Source organism: Oncorhynchus keta, chromosome 37 (genome assembly GCF_023373465.1).
Source record: "Oncorhynchus keta strain PuntledgeMale-10-30-2019 chromosome 37, Oket_V2, whole genome shotgun sequence".
NCBI classification, from domain to species: Eukaryota; Metazoa; Chordata; class Actinopteri; order Salmoniformes; family Salmonidae; genus Oncorhynchus; species Oncorhynchus keta.
The window spans coordinates 20,857,455-20,874,808 of NC_068457.1; the positions used below are offsets into that span (position 1 = coordinate 20,857,455).

General features: G+C 49.2%; 1 protein-coding gene across 1 annotated transcript in view; it reads right to left on the minus strand.

Moving 5' to 3' along the window:
• Positions 1-5,071: 5,071 nt before the first annotated feature.
• Positions 5,072-17,354, minus strand: part of LOC118375940 (prostaglandin F2 receptor negative regulator-like) — a 54,736-nt gene continuing 42,453 nt past the window's right edge. Inside the window, exons 10-11 of the mRNA XM_052499555.1 lie at positions 7,702-8,007; positions 5,072-7,607 (exon numbers count right to left, since the gene is read on the minus strand). Coding sequence (XP_052355515.1) covers positions 7,444-7,607; positions 7,702-8,007 — 470 coding nt within the window. The 3' untranslated portion in view covers positions 5,072-7,443. The remainder of the gene's footprint in view (positions 7,608-7,701; positions 8,008-17,354) is intronic.

Here is a 17,354-nt window from a genome sequence, read left to right on the forward strand (position 1 = left end):
CAGAGTCCCGTGGGCTACCAGCAGGGTCGCTGGTTCAATCGAATCCCACGCTGGCTCTTCGCTCTCAATTGCTACAGTTGTACTGTGTAAAGACAGGCTTTACATTGCACCCAAGGGCATTATAATCTGCAAATGCATTGACAAATAAAACCCTGATGATCTCTTTGGAAATCGTATTTCTTTGAGCTTTCTGTCCGTCAAGCATTCTATTTGCTTTATCTTGCAGTTTTCTCATCAGTCTTGGTGATTGTCAGATGGTGATTTTGCAACATTCTATTCTAAATTGCAGATTTACTCAACCAGGGTTAGGGTTGCTATGTAATGAAGGTCTGATGTAGTGTCTAGACACTAGGTGGCAATGTTGCATTTCTAACACTATAAAATGCAGATGTCAAACCTTGAATGTCACTGTATGCATATACTGGTAAATCACTATGAAATGATAACACTGAATGGAGCAGACAGGAAGCACAAACCACAAACAGGAAGATACTATTTTTAACTTAACGCAGTTATTCGGTTAAGGAAGCTAAATGTCTGTGGAATTGATAGAGATCTGTCTTTAAGGTGAAGAATAGTGAGCCAGTTGTTAAAGGTGCTCCAGTCAATAGAAATAGAATACTAGAATGTACATCAACCTTCTTATGATGGTCCAAAGGTCAGCCATGGTTTTCCAGTGCTGTGATAGTGTAAAATAATTAATTTGAATAATGTATCTGCACGGAATGTTTATTAGCTAGCCAGACAATTTGAGGAATGGTTCCGTAAATACTTCAAATTAACTGCCAATATGCCAACATTCCATTCAAACAATGCAGTCAATCCACAGCCATACACTGTCTCAAATCAGTTGATGATAGGACTTACTGATATTGCATCATATAATAGAACTCACAGCTTTCCAAAAAAACACACCTGTTTAGATATTTTAGAGGCTATTTATACACAATGTGTATAAAACCCCTATAAAATACATTCTAATTATATAACAATATTTTAGGTTGACAATTCTATTACACAATTTGATATTTTCTATTTCACCTTTATTTAACCAGTTAGGCAAGTTGTCATTTACAATTGCGACCTGGCCAAGATAAAGCAAAGCAGTTCGACACATACAACGACAGAGTTACACATGGAGTAAAACAAACATACAGTCAATAATACAGTATAAACAAGTGGTAAAGGGAGGTAAAGGCAAAAAAAGGCCAAGGTGGCAAAGTGAATACAATATAGCAAGTAAAACACTGGAATGGTAGATATCACATGCCTTACTTTTATTTTCCTGCATAAGTCAAATCACGATTATGCCTCTACTGCCATTCATTCCAATTAGAATGATTTGTTTTTCTCCCTGACCAATATGGCTGCAGTTTTAACCTCATTCTGAAACTTTTATGACATAGCCTCTAGTAATTTAATAATAGGATCGCTATGCTCCAGTCACTCTCCAGCCCTAACAACTGATTCCAGATCAGAGCTGTTCATTTCACGGCTATTGTCAAGGTAACAGGTCATGTCTCCACTGCAGACAATAGAAATAGAATACCTATGATCTTCTAGAATGGTAGACGATTATAGCTAGAATAGAGTGATTCTAATTGCTACATATGTTTTCCAAACTCTGACAGGCAAAGAAAAAGATCAACCAAAAGGTCACAGAGCTCTAAAGTGCCCAATTGTAACCATGGAGATGAGAATATTTACATTCTACCCTGACCTTTGCCCTATGGGAAAAGTGAAGGAAGAGAAGAAGGAAAGAAAGAACAGAAAAGTTGATTCAACATGGACTGTATTGATTCTCAGTCTGGGAGAGGAAGAGAAAGGCTTTTGACCTGAATGAAGCCAGTCCAGAAGTCATTTCCTACACCGTTAGGAATCTTCTTTAGCCTCGTTTGTGTCACAGACTAGATGATTTTGATAACTGATAGATTTTTAAAAGAGACACAGCCTACAGTACAGTACTGTATTCTTAAGGACAAAGTTCTAAAATGTACAATTAGCTGGGCATTTTAACCATTCATTTGACTTATGTTAAGTCCCTCTGGATAACACAAGTTTATTTAAATAAGGAGCCTGAAACCCATCGTCAATACTAACATCCTAAATCCCTCATCACAATGGCAGCGCTAGACTATAAGATTCTCCAGGATAGGCATTCCTAATGCATGTATGTGGTGAAACAGGAGACTGATGAGATTGGAAAGAACTTTGTCCTCCCTCATTGTTCCTTAAGCCAGGCAGAGTAGTTCTAAAAATGGTGGGGGGGATTGAGTCAGGCAGAGTAGCTGTGTGTGTAACAGAGGCGGGACTGAGGGCGTCTTATTGTCTGGAGACATCTGATCTGTTCACTGACCTAAGGAACATAAAGCTTAGACTCAGCTGTTTTAACAGAGAGAAAGAGACTGCCGTAACCAGAGAGAAATTGAGGGATAGAGAGAGAGAGAGAGAGAATGGGACAAAGAGGGAGGGAGAAAGAGATTACATGAGTTATCGGAGCCACATATCCTGATGGAAGTTCTTTACCCTATAGGTTAACAAACAAAAACAGCCATTAGATTGCAGCACTGAATTATTGAAAGCACATTCCTGGTAGGCATCCATCCACCATATTGCTTTCAATCACCCTGTGTTTCCAGACCAGAACACGAGGGAGAGCAGAGGAGATGAGAGGAAGCCACTTTAGGCTATTAAGATGCAGCCTTTAGGCTCTCGTCTGTCACAGCATCAGATGAGTGGTTGTTGAGGAAAGGAGAAAAGCCAAGGTATCTATGACAGTGGAATGGAATACGACCACAGAGGCAATGCTGTGTGTGTAGGATGTATGGGTATGGGGTCAATTCAATAGTCGGCCATTCTTCACTGAGCCATCCTGAGCATCTATGAGATGCAATGCCAGCAGCTGTATGGCAATGCGAGGGGACCTGACCTAAATAGCCCCATGGGGCTAGCATGCATAACAATGGACTAGATCAGGGTTACCCAAACTCGGTTCTGGGGCCCTCCCTGGGTGCACGTTTAGTTTTTTGACGTAGCACTACACAGCTGATTCAAATAACCAACTCATCAAGCTGGGAGGCCCCAGGGCCGAGTTTTGGAATCCCTAGATTAGATGACCGCAGGCAGGGCCTTAATGTAGGCTGATTGAAGGCTAATAAAGTCTGCTCCGCATTGGCAGAAGTCTCTGTGGCTCCGTCCTGTGTTTATTATAGTGTCTGTATGGCTGTGCTAAATCAACATGAGCAGAGCTAATAGGCATTACAATGTTAGTCACTCAGAAAGATGGCTGTGCCAGCATGGATGGACAAACAGGGTGATGCAGTCAGAGCTGATGGGATATGTGTTCTTTATTAAGGGTTAGAGGTCAGGGGTCAGGGCTACTTAGTGATTAGAAGCATATTGGTGGTTAGAAAGGGTCAGGTTTCAGTCCCCTCTAGAATGATACAACAGACAGCTAAAGGGCTTCAACGTAGCTTCCCGCAGGCTGTGAGCATTCATAGAGCATACATAACAGGTTATGACAGCCGTATGAACGGATCTATAAACAGCCTTAGAAGCACACAAGCAGCCGTAGTGGCAGAGGTTAAATAACTGCAAGATAATAATCAGTGAAGATGTATATGGATTATGGGAGGGAGATATTGAACCAAATGGCCATGTGACTGAAATCCAATCAATTTTCACATCCATGGGTTGTGTTTGTTTGATTGATTTCATTTCTATGAGCCAGGGCCTCCTGAGTGCTGTGACAGTGATGGGTGAGGACACAGAGGAAGTTGGCACAGAGGGACGGTCGCCCTGGAGAACACACACAGCCTTACAAGGACAAAGCATGCGCCTACCAACTCCTAGAGTATGACACTACTGGAGGTGTGTGTGCGCAAGTATTCTGTGTGTATAGTATTGACAGAATATAACTGTGGATAGGGGGAAACTAAACATAGATATAGGTTACGTGTGTATGTGTGTGTGTGTGAAAAAGAGCGTTTGGAGGTGGAGGCAGATCAGATATCACACCCCCAACTTGTTCTCCCCCCCTCTGTAGACAGTTGCCATGGCGAGGCGTTGACGAGTCATCGCCACATTCCGGGGCATGGCTCTCCCCTCTGGACACTCGCCTCCTCTCAAGTTTAACATCTACTCTATGCTGTGTACTCATGCAGTCGCCTCCTGCTGCTGCTGAGGAGCTAGAACAACCAACATACCAGAATCATTCATCTGTACCTCACCGGTGTCAAACTCATTCCATGGAGGGCCTAGTGTCTGCAGGTTTAGTTTTGTTCCTTTTAATTAAGCCAGACAAGGTGAGGGGAGTTCCTTACTAAATTAGTGACCTTATTTCATCAATCAAGTACATGGGAGGAGCAAAAACCCACAGACACTCAGGCCCTCGTTGGAATGAGTTTGACAAGGGATGTACATGGTTTAAGAAGCAGGATTTGATTAGGCTTAAGCATATCACACAATTGACCACATTGCTTAATTCTAGCCAATTGCAATCAGACCGACAGGAGTGTTTACTTAGTTAGCCGGGGGCTAGGAGTCCATTTGGGTGGCCAGGTCCAACTCTGGAGCTGGCCACCCAGGTCTAGAGTTGTTGTAAACTGTTGTTCTGAGCCATCAGGCCCAACCAACAGATCCCAGAGATGATGTCTAATACAGGAACCACCATTGAGGACCAAACAAGGCCTTAAAGGATGTGTGTCCAGACGAAACACACACACACACACACACACATCACCAGAGGGGGAATTGAGGATACAGCACCAATATCTGGGTCAATCTTTTGAAAGCGAGAGGAAGATGGAGAGAGAGAAAGAGGGGAGAGAGAAATAAACATTTAGGGAGTAAAGGAGAGCGAGGGATTAAGAAAAACAGGAGTGAAAAAGATAGAGGGGAAGAAGAGAGAGAACGTGAGAGAAGGTGAGGAAAATAACTCACTGGAGGCTGACAGTTCTAAACATAACACTCATCTGCATTTGTAATTGAAGGAGAGAGAGAGAGACTGTTCCCTGAAGAACGACAAGAGATGGAGGGAAGGAGGGATACAACAAACCAGCTTCAGTCGTGGTACTGTTATAAAACATTTATTCTGGCAGAAATATTTGAAGTTTTTCAGAGGCCTGGAAGCAGAGGCGAATCATAAAAAACCCTGATTGATCGTTACCCAGAGAAACATCGGCACAGAATAAGATATTCATGTCAGATAAAAATCCATATTGGGCTTTACAATCATTTACAAAAAGACTTTGAAATAGATTTCTAATTACAAAAAATAAAATGACAGTAAGGATCTTTAAAAAGAACTTGCAGTGTTTTGTGTTGGTTGTTGTCCTATCGGTCTGTGGTTCTAGACTTTAGGGAGGTTCTTCGAATAGATCTCAGATCAGCTTCTCCAAGTCCAAATCTAAACTAAATAATTACGAGGTTGCACACAGAACAGACCTTGGGTCAGTGCTTAGGGACACCTTTCACCCACACAGTGGGACAGCTCGAAGGCCTGATACCAATACTATAAAATGCATCTCTTTCCTTCAAGTACATGTCTGATCTCATACAGATGTATAGCAGCTGATAGCCAGGGTTCCACTACACATCTTTCACCAATCCAGTCATGTCAGATAAGGAAGGATACAATTTCTAAGTATTTTAACAGGGCCCTGGTTTATTGATTGGCACACAGCAGCTCTTCTCCCGTCGGGGGCGCTAGTGAGTTAAACCAGGTCAGATCCCAGAGCCAAAGCCCCAGTTGGTACCTGGCCAGAACCTAGATACAGCTGGTGCCTCTCACAGGGTTACATCGGCAGTGTGTATACAGGACAGTGTGTGTGTGTGTGTGTAGGGTTGTATGTGTGTGTGCATGAGGAGTGTGATTTTATTTGTAGATGTTGGGGTACATGGCATTGGGTAAGAGGAGTGTGATTTTATTTGTAGATGTTGGGGTACATGGCATTGGGTAAGAGGAGTGTAATTTTATTTGTAGATGTTGGGGTACATGGCATTGGGTAAGAGGAGTGTGTGTTTACAGTTGTTGTGCATGTCAGTATGTTGAGTGTTGGCAGTATATGGAGCATGTGTATCGACAGGGTAGAATTTCAGGGGTGGTAGTTGACATCAGGTACAGGACCATTCTAAAAAGGCCTTCTGGGTCTAGGTTGGGGTAATTAGCAGAGCTGGTCTTTGTCACTGGGCAGAATACTACTAACCCCAGGAACACACACACAACAGCCCTGAGAGCCCCAGCCCCATACAAACACAGCATAGTCCTTTCTATGGACACACAGCTATTGTACTGTACCAGAGACAGGGGAAGAAGACTCCCTAAGGGACTGGGCCCTACTAAACTGGGAGGTGACATGGAGATTGCTTTCAGGAATGGGTTTGTTAACAGTTCTCTCTAATCCTTCTCCATTGCATTCCAGGGGTGTATCTCCATGCTCTGGCTTCCTCGTCCCGTCTTCTTCACTTCATCTGCACTGATGTGAATGAAACGGGTAGGCTTCAAACATTATATTGCTTAGATCCATCCTGTGTTTATTGATCAGTGCAGATGAAGGAGAGGAGACGAGGAAGCCACTTTGGGACTATTCAGCTAGAGCCAGGCATTGGCTGGGAGAGTGTGTGGAGGACTGCAGGTTCCACGCATTAATCCAGTATGCTACCTATATAAACAATGTCTCCCTCTGACTGTGTCAGTCCATATCATACCACTCCTCTCAGTCACCACCACTAGTCCACTCTCTTATTGGCCAGCTTGCTCCTCAACCTGCCCCATATAAACCCTAGGTCCAACATAACATCAATGTCCTTCACAGTGGGGGTAGCACCAGTGTCAGTGTAGGGGCTTACAGCAGGTGAGCTCTGGGTCCTTAAGTGTCTTTCACTCGCCCTCTAGAGGAGAGCCTCTGAGGTCATCAACGTGCACCAGGGAACCTGGCTAGTTGCTGTTGAGTTACTGAAATTACATCTCACCAGGAACAGGGCAGGACAAAACTGGTAAAGCGGCTCTCTTTCCCAGCCTCAAGGTGTGGCAAACCACACAAATAAAGCACACACACACCTCCATTTAAAAGCAGTCTCATTTCAAAAACTAGTGATGAGGACAAACGTAGACAAAGTCCACTAAGGTAGGAATAGTCCAGGGCTGTTTTGTGCAATAACTAACATCAATACGGTCACATAGACAGACTAGATATCCTGCACTCTTCTTTAGCAGTTGATTCAGTTCACTGTTTTTATCCCCTCTACAGCTCCACAGTAAATGTCCTATTGTCTCTCCTCCTCTCCCGTTGGTGCGCTTAAAAGCTCCACGGAGCGCACCCGAAGGGCTGTGATTGGTCAATTGTCTGCCGTTGCCGTGGTAATGTGCCGGCGCGGTAACGTGCGCGTGCTCGTAGTTCATCAGCTGGAGAAGCGGTGGTCGCTCCAGCGGGCCTGTGCTAGTCAATCCATCTCCAGGTCCATGAGTTTGTTGCGTGAGCGGGGTGTGTGTGTGGTGTTGCGGCAGCAGCAGTGGGCACAGATGAAACCCAGGAGGAGAGAGAAGAGCCCCACGGACACAGAGGCTACAGAACCGTACAGCAGAGGCAGCTTCAGAGAGTCCCACACTGGAGGGAGACAGAGACAGACAGACCGAGAGAGAGAGAAAGTGTTAGTTACTGTACACACACACACACACACTGCCCCCCCATCCTTACTCACTGGGGAATCGTACAGTGAGGAACACCCTGGTAGAGGTGAGTTCTGCCCCATGTGTCCAGGCCCCTGTGGAGGCAGACAGGTACCAGGGCGTGGCCTGGCAGTGGTACTCCCCACTGTCGCTGTCCTGGGTGGCGTGGATGTTCAGGGCGTAGGTGTGTGTGTCTGTGCGCTCCAGGGACACGTCACTGCTGGCGTTGCGCGCCTCCTTCTTGACCAGACCGAAGCGGTCCACACTGGCCAGTAGGGTGCCTTTGTTCCCCCCTCTCAGCCGCGTGAGGTACCAACGTACCTCGTAGGACAGGTCATCTGAGCAGAGGGGGGAAGAGGAGAGAATTCTATTAAAACCACTTCATTGGGTTTATGTAATAGAGCTAACATCAGCAGATTGAAACTGTGGATGTAGGGACAGGAAGAGGGGAGACTGGATAGAGCAACAGAAAGACATGGAGGGGAGACTGGCTAGAGAGAGAAGAGAGGGGGAAGGGAATGGGACGGAGAGACAGAATAGAGGGGGAGGAGACTGGATAGAGACACAGAAGAAGTAGAAGGGGGAGGAGAAAATGTTAAGTATTTTATAGAAATCTTTCCCATGTGGTTGAGGCCAAAGGTTTTATCAGTCTATCGCTGAACCTACAGTTAGTGTCTGGTGTTGCCACCGTCTCAATGTTGATCTGTGATGGGAATTCATGGATCTGAAGGAAAACTACATGTGAATAGACATGCTATCACTGAGAGAACATAGAACACATCTTCCATATGGATACATCTGTTTCTCTATCCATGTATTCATACATCTGTGTTTCTGTGCTAGGGGCTCTTAGCAAAGGTCTAAAGAGGAGTAGCTTTAACCGGTCATTAATGTGTCTAAAAGGGACTATCATTACTGTCCCACCCACACACAGATTACACATCAATACTATGTGTGTGTCTCTACAGCCACCTTTAGAGAACATCTCACAGAAAGAGACAAAGAGGGAAGGAACAAGAAGAAAATAAAAAAAAGAGAACGAGAGAGAGGGAGAGAGAGAGAGCGAGCAACGAGAGAGAGAGAGAGGGAGAGAGAGAGAGCGAGCAACGAGAGAGAGAGAGAGAGAGAGAGAGCAACGAGAGAGAGAGAGAGAGAGAGAGAGCAACGAGAGAGAGAGAGAGAGAGAGAGAGCGAGCAACGAGAGAGAGAGAGAGAGAGAGAGAGCGAGCAACGAGAGAGAGAGAGAGAGAGAGAGAGCGAGCAACGAGAGAGAGAGGGAGAGAGAGAGCGAGCAACGAGAGAGAGAGAGAGAGAGCGAGCAACGAGAGAGAGAGAGGGCGAGCAACGAGAGAGAGAGAGCGAGCAACGAGAGAGAGAGAGAGAGAGGGCGAGCAACGAGAGAGAGAGAGAGAGAGGGCGAGCAACGAGAGAGAGAGAGAGAGAGAGGGCGAGCAACGAGAGAGAGAGAGAGAGAGAGCGAGCAACGAGAGAGAGAGAGAGAGAGAGGGCGAGCAACGAGAGAGAGAGAGAGAGAGAGGGCGAGCAACGAGAGAGAGAGAGAGAGAGAGGGGGCGAGCAACGAGAGAGAGAGAGAGAGAGAGAGGGCGAGCAACGAGAGAGAGAGAGAGAGAGAGAGAGCGAGCAACGAGAGAGAGAGAGAGAGAGAGAGAGGGCGAGCAACGAGAGAGAGAGAGAGAGAGAGAGGCGAGCAACGAGAGAGAGAGAGAGAGAGAGAGAGAGGCGAGCAACGAGAGAGAGAGAGAGAGAGAGAGGGCGAGCAACGAGAGAGAGAGAGAGAGAGAGGGCGAGCAACGAGAGAGAGAGAGAGAGAGAGAGAGAGAGAGAGAGAGGGCGAGCAACGAGAGAGAGAGAGAGAGAGGGCGAGCAACGAGAGAGAGAGAGAGGGCGAGCAACGAGAGAGAGGGCGAGCAACGAGAGAGAGAGCGAGCAACGAGAGAGAGGGCGAGCAACGAGAGAGAGAGAGAGAGAGAGGGCGAGCAACGAGAGAGAGAGAGAGAGAGGGCGAGCAACGAGAGAGAGAGAGAGAGAGAGGGCGAGCAGAGAGAACGAGAGAGAGAGAGAGAGAGAGGGCGAGCAACGAGAGAGAGAGGGCAGAGAGGAGAGGGCGAGCAACGAGAGAGAGAGGGCGAGCAACGAGAGAGAGAGAGAGAGGGGCGAGCAACGAGAGAGAGAGAGAGGGCGAGCAGGAGAGAGAACGAGAGAGAGAGAGAGAGAGGGCGAGCAACGAGAGAGAGAGAGGGCGAGCAACGAGAGAGAGAGAGAGAGAGGGGCGAGCAACGAGAGAGAGAGAGAGAGGGGGCGAGCAACGAGAGAGAGAGAGAGGGCGAGCAACGAGAGAGAGAGAGAGAGGCGAGCAACGAGAGAGAGAGAGAGAGGGCGAGCAACGAGAGAGAGAGAGAGAGGGCGAGCAACGAGAGAGAGAGAGAGAGCAACGAGAGAGAGAGAGAGGCGAGCAACGAGAGAGAGAGAGAGCAACGGAGAGAGAGAGGGCGAGCAACGAGAGAGAGAGAGAGAGGGGCGAGCAACGAGAGAGAGAGAGAGAGGGCGAGCAACGAGAGAGAGAGAGAGAGGGCGAGCAACGAGAGAGAGAGAGAGAGGGCGAGCAACGAGAGAGAGAGAGAGAGGGCGAGCAACGAGAGAGAGAGAGGAGGGCGAGCAACGAGAGAGAGAGAGGGCGAGCAACGAGAGAGAGAACGAGCAACGAGAGAGAGAGAGGGCGAGCAACGAGAGAGAGAGAGAGGGCGAGCAACGAGAGAGAGAGAGAGAGAGGGCGAGCAACGAGAGAGAGAGAGAGAGGGGCGAGCAACGAGAGAGAGAGAGAGAGAGAGCGAGCAACGAGAGAGAGAGAGAGAGAGGGCGAGCAACGAGAGAGAGAGGGCGAGCAACGAGAGAGAGAGGCGAGCAACGAGAGAGAGAGAGGCGAGAACGAGAGAGAGCGAGCAACGAGAGAGAGAGAGAGAGGGCGAGCAACGAGAGAGAGAGAGAGAGGGCGAGCAACGAGAGAGAGAGAGAGGCGAGCAACGAGAGAGAGAGAGGGGCGAGAGAGAGAGAGAGAGGGCGAGCAACGAGAGAGAGAGAACGAGAGGAGAGAGAGAGGGCGAGCAGAGAGAGAGAGAGGGCGAGCAACGAGAGAGAGGGCGAGCAACGAGAGAGAGAGAGGGCGAGCAACGAGAGAGAGAGAGAGAGAGGGCGAGCAACGAGAGAGAGAGAGAGAGAGAGGGGCGAGCAACGAGAGAGAGAGAGAGGGCGAGCAACGAGAGAGAGAGGGCGAGCAACGAGAGAGAGAGAGCGAGCAACGAGAGAGAGAGAGAGAGGGCGAGCAACGAGAGAGAGAGAGAGAGGGCGAGCAACGAGAGAGAGAGAGGGGCGAGCAACGAGAGAGAGAGAGAGGGCGAGCAACGAGAGAGAGAGAGAGAGGGCGAGCAACGAGAGAGAGAGAGAGGGCGAGCAACGAGAGAGAGAGGGCGAGCAACGAGAGAGAGAGAGAGAGGGCGAGCAACGAGAGAGAGAGAGAGAGGGCGAGCAACGAGAGAGAGGGCGAGCAACGAGAGAGAGAGAGAGGGCGAGCAACGAGAGAGAGAGAGGGCGAGCAACGAGAGAGAGAGAGAGAGAGAGGGCGAGCAACGAGAGAGAGAGAGAGAGAGAGGGCGAGCAACGAGAGAGAGAGAGGGGCGAGAACGAGAGAGAGAGAGAGGGCGAGCAACGAGAGAGAGAGAGAGAGGGCGAGCAACGAGAGAGAGAGAGAGAGGGCGAGCAACGAGAGAGAGAGAGAGAGGGCGAGCAACGAGAGAGAGAGAGAGAGGGCGAGCAACGAGAGAGAGAGAGAGAGAGGCGAGCAACGAGAGAGAGAGAGGGCGAGCAACGAGAGAGAGAGAGCGAGCAACGAGAGAGAGGGAGAGAGAGAGGGCGAGCAACGAGAGAGAGAGAGGGCGAGAGAGAGAGAGAGAGAGAGAGCGAGCAACGAGAGAGAGGGAGAGAGAGAGAGCGAGCAACGAGAGAGAGAGGAGAGAGAGAGAGCGAGCAACGAGAGAGAGGGAGAGAGAGAGAGCGAGCAACGAGAGAGAGGGAGAGAGAGAGAGCGAGCAACGAGAGAGAGGAGAGAGAGAGAGCGAGCAACGAGAGAGAGGGAGAGAGAGAGAGCGAGCAACGAGAGAGAGGGAGAGAGAGAGAGCGAGCAACGAGAGAGAGGGAGAGAGAGAGAGCGAGCAACGAGAGAGAGGGAGAGAGAGAGAGCGAGCAACGAGAGAGAGGGAGAGAGAGAGAGCGAGCAACGAGAGAGAGGGAGAGAGAGAGAGCGAGCAACGAGAGAGAGGGAGAGAGAGAGAGCGAGCAACGAGAGAGAGGGAGAGAGAGAGCGAGCGAGCAACGAGAGAGAGGGAGAGAGAGAGCGAGCGAGCAACGAGAGAGAGGGAGAGAGAGAGCGAGCGAGCAACGAGAGAGAGAGAGAGAGAGAGCGAGCGAGCAAAGAGAGAGAGGGAGAGAGAGAGCGAGCGAGCAACGAGAGAGAGGGAGAGAGAGAGAGCGAGCAACGAGAGAGGGAGAGAGAGAGAGAGCGAGCAACGAGAGAGAGGGAGAGAGAGAGCGAGCAACGAGAGAGGGGAGAGAGAGAGAGCGAGCAACGAGAGAGAGGGAGAGAGAGAGAGCGAGCAACGAGAGAGAGGGAGAGAGAGAGAGCGAGCAACGAGAGAGAGGGAGAGAGAGAGAGCGAGCAACGAGAGAGAGGGAGAGAGAGAGAGCGAGCAACGAGAGAGAGGGAGAGAGAGAGAGCGAGCAACGAGAGAGAGGGAGAGAGAGAGAGCGAGCAACGAGAGAGAGGGAGAGAGAGAGAGCGAGCAACGAGAGAGAGGGAGAGAGAGAGAGCGAGCAACGAGAGAGAGGGGAGAGAGAGAGCGAGCAACGAGAGAGAGGGAGAGAGAGAGAGCGAGCAACGAGAGAGGGAGAGAGAGAGAGCGAGCAACGAGAGAGAGGGAGAGAGAGAGAGCGAGCAACGAGAGAGAGGGAGAGAGAGAGAGAGCGAGCAACGAGAGAGAGGGAGAGAGAGAGAGCGAGCAACGAGAGAGAGGGAGAGAGAGAGAGCGAGCAACGAGAGAGAGGGAGAGAGAGAGAGCGAGCAACGAGAGAGAGGGAGAGAGAGAGAGCGAGCAACGAGAGAGAGGGAGAGAGAGAGAGCGAGCAACGAGAGAGAGGGAGAGAGAGAGAGCGAGCAACGAGAGAGAGGGAGAGAGAGAGAGCGAGCAACGAGAGAGAGGAGAGAGAGAGAGCGAGCAACGAGAGAGAGGGAGAGAGAGAGAGCGAGCAACGAGAGAGAGGGAGAGAGAGAGAGCGAGCAACGAGAGAGAGGAGAGAGAGAGAGCGAGCAACGAGAGAGAGGGAGAGAGAGAGAGCGAGCAACGAGAGAGAGGGAGAGAGAGAGAGCGAGCAACGAGAGAGAGGGAGAGAGAGAGAGCGAGCAACGAGAGAGAGGGAGAGAGAGAGAGCGAGCAACGAGAGAGAGGGAGAGAGAGAGAGCGAGCAACGAGAGAGAGGGAGAGAGAGAGAGCGAGCAACGAGAGAGAGGGAGAGAGAGAGAGCGAGCAACGAGAGAGAGGGAGAGAGAGAGAGCGAGCAACGAGAGAGAGGGAGAGAGAGAGAGCGAGCAACGAGAGAGAGGGAGAGAGAGAGCGCGAGCAACGAGAGAGAGGGAGAGAGAGAGCGAGCAACGAGAGAGAGAGGGAGAGAGAGCGAGCAACGAGAGAGAGGGAGAGAGAGAGCGAGCAACGAGAGAGAGGGAGAGAGAGAGCGAGCAACGAGAGAGAGGGAGAGAGAGAGCGAGCAACGAGAGAGAGGAGAGAGAGAGCGAGCAACGAGAGAGAGGGAGAGAGAGAGCGAGCAACGAGAGAGAGGGAGAGAGAGAGCGAGCAACGAGAGAGAGGGAGAGAGAGAGCGAGCAACATTTACATTTAAGTCATTTAGCAGACGCTCTTATCCAGAGCAACGAGAGAGAGGGAGAGAGAGAGCGAGCAACGAGAGAGAGAGAGAGCAACGAGAGAGAGGGAGAGAGAGAGCGAGCAACGAGAGAGAGGGAGAGAGAGAGCGAGCAACGAGAGAGAGGGAGAGAGAGAGCGAGCAACGAGAGAGAGGGAGAGAGAGAGCGAGCAACGAGAGAGAGGGAGAGAGAGAGCGAGCAACGAGAGAGAGGGAGAGAGAGAGCGAGCAACGAGAGAGAGGGAGAGAGAGAGCGAGCAACGAGAGAGAGGGAGAGAGAGAGCGAGCAACGAGAGAGAGGGAGAGAGAGAGCGAGCAACGAGAGAGAGGGAGAGAGAGAGCGAGCAACGAGAGAGAGGGAGAGAGAGAGCGAGCAACGAGAGAGAGGGAGAGAGAGAGCGAGCAACGAGAGAGAGGGGAGAGAGAGAGCGAGCAACGAGAGAGAGGGAGAGAGCGAGCGAGCAACGAGAGAGAGGGAGAGAGAGAGCGAGCGAGCAACGAGAGAGAGGGAGAGAGAGAGCGAGCGAGCAACGAGAGAGAGGGAGAGAGAGAGCGAGCGAGCAACGAGAGAGAGGGAGAGAGAGAGCGAGCGAGCAACGAGAGAGAGGGAGAGAGAGAGCGAGCGAGCAACGAGAGAGAGGGAGAGAGAGAGCGAGCGAGCAACGAGAGAGAGGGAGAGAGAGAGCGAGCAACGAGAGAGAGGGAGAGCGAGCCGGAGAGCAACGAGCGAGCGAGAAACGAGAGAGAGCGAGAAACGAGAGAGAGCGAGAAACGAGAGAGGGCAAGAAACGAGAGAGGGCAAGAAACGAGAGAGGGCAGTGCCAGTGATCCAGAATGTGGTATGACTTCTTCAGTCAGATTTGCTATCCTGTCCAGCAGCCTCTAATGACTGGACATCTTAACCACCAATACAGAGTTCTCTCCACTGGAGAGTTGGAAGTACAAATAAATAATTAGGTACTATGGGGTGAATACTAACTTTAAGTAACATTTTCACTTCGCATCAATGTGTGACTAACTGCTAATACAAGGCCTACTTAGTAAAAAATATGAAGATGCTGATGGTAATGATGATGATGATGATGAATAAGATGGGGAAAGGCAGGAAGGGACACGACTATATTTATAGAGATGGAACGGAGGGCACAGCGACCCCTCGTTTCCACAACCTCGGTGTCCGGATTCAAGAGGTGACTGGATGTGACACGAGCCTAAATGTAGAGGGCCGCTGGACTAACGGACCAATCAGGCCAATTCCTGCAGACCTAATTGAGGACTGGTCAGTGGACGTTAGTCTTAAAGAGATAGTTTGGTAGCTGGGCTGTTGTCAGTCGTAACCCTTTTCACTCCTAGAATTGGGACTGTATGGATAGGGCCAAATTGAAATGTTTTTAACAGAAGAAATACGAAAAATAATATGCATAACCAATGAAAAGGGAACAGTTTGGAGATTAAGGGGAAATTATCTGGCCAAAAGGTGAGAACACAATAGTTCACCTGACAAGACTGAATCCAAACATTATACTGTCATGGCCAAAAGTTTTGAGAATGACACAAATATTAATTTCCACAAATTTTGCTGCTTCAGTGTCTTTAGATATTATTGTCAGATGTTACTATGGAATAGTGAAGTATAATTACAAGCATTTCATAATGGCCAACGGCTTTTATTGACAATTACATTAAGTTGATGCAAAGAGTCAATATTTGCAGTGTTGGCCCTTCTTTTTCAAGACCTCTGCAATCCGCCCTGGCATGCTGTCAATTAACTTCTGGGCCACATCCTCATGGCAGCCCATTCTTGCATAATCAATGCTTGGAGTTTGTCAGAATTCGTGGGTTTTTGTTTGTCCACCCGCCTCTTGATGAGGATTGACCACAAGTTCTCAATGGGATTAAGGTCTGGGGAGTTTCCTGGCCATGGACCTAAAATATTGATGTTTTGTTCCCCGAGCCACTTAGTTAGTTATCACTTTTGCCTTATGGCAAGGTGCTCCATCATGCTGGAAAAGGCATTGTTCGTCACCAAACTGTTCCTGGATATTTGGGAGAAGTTGCTCTCGGAGGATGTGTTGGTACCATTCTTTATTCATGGCTGTGTTCGCAGGCAAAATTGTGAGAGCCCACTCCCTTGGCTGAGAAGCAACCCCACACATGGTCTCAGGATGCTTTACTGTTGGCATGACACAGGACTGATGATAGCGCTCACCTTGTCTTCTCCGGACAAGCTCTTTTCCGGATGCCCCAAACAATCGGAAAGGGGATTCACCAGAGAAAATGACTTTACCCCAATCCTCAGTAGTCCAATACCTGTTGCAGAATATCAGTCTGTCCCTGATGTTTTCCCTGGAGAGAAGTGGCTTTTTTGCTGCCCTTCTTGACACCAGGCCATCCTCTAAAAGTCTTCGCCTCACTGTGTGTGCAGATTAACTCACACCTCCCTGCTGCCATTCCTGAGCAAGCTCTGTCCTGGTGGTGCCCCGATCCCGCAGCTGAATCAACTTTAGGAGACGGTCCTGGCGCTTGCTGGACTTTCTTGGGCGACCTGAAGCCTTCTTCACAATAATTGAGCCACTCTCCTTGAAGTTCTTGATTATCTGATAAATGGTTGATTTAGGTGCAATCTTACTGGCAGCAATATCCTTGCCTGTGAAGCCCTTTTTGTGCAAAACAATGATGATGGCAGTTGTGTGACAGAGGAAGAACAATGATTCCAAGCACCTCCCTCCTTTTGAAGCTTCCAGTCTGTTATTCGAACTCAATCACCATGACAATGTGATCTCCAGCCTTGTCCTGGTCAACGCTCACACCTGTGTTAACGAGAGAATCACTGACATGATGTCAGCTGGTCCTTTTGTGGCAGGGCTGAAATGCAGTAGAAATGTTTTTTGGGGATTCAATTCATTTGCATCTGATCACTCTTCATAAGATTCTGGAGTATATGCAAATTGGCATCATACAAACTGAGGCAGCAAACTTTGTGAAAATTAATGTGTCATTCTCAACTTTAGGTCACGACTGTACACTTCACTTTATGTGCATTTTACATTTACAGTACTTTTTGCAGGGTTTCTCATAATGAAAATCTAAAAATACTCTGGATACATTCAGTAACATAGAAAATGGTTGCTTAAATGTGAAGAGGTCCATGATAAGGCGTTGCTCTGCCTTCTTGACATCTCAGTCGAGGGAAAGTGTCAGTAACATGCATGTCAATCAAAAAACAGCCCATTATAAATCTCAACGTGGTTCAGGTGTGCATCGTTTGAATGCCTGTTCGGCCGCCAACATTAGTAGTTCCATGCGTGTTCGGCTGCCAACATTAGTAGTTCCATGCGTGTTCGGCTGCCAACATTAGTAGTTCCATGCGTGTCCGGCTGCCAACATTAGTAGTTCCATGCGTGTTCGGCTGCCAACATTATTAGTTCCATGCGTGTCCGGCTGCCAACATTAGTAGTTCCATGCGTGTCCGGCCGCCAACATTAGTAGTTCCATGCGTGTTCGGCTGCCAACATTAGTAGTTCCATGCGTGTCCGGCTGCCAACATTAGTAGTTCCATGCGTGTTCGGCTGCCAACATTAGTAGTTCCATGCGTGTTCGGCTGCCAACATTAGTAGTTCCATGCGTGTTCGGCTGCCAACATTAGTAGTTCCATGCGTGTTCGGCTGCCAACATTAGTAGTTCCATGCGTGTTCGGCTG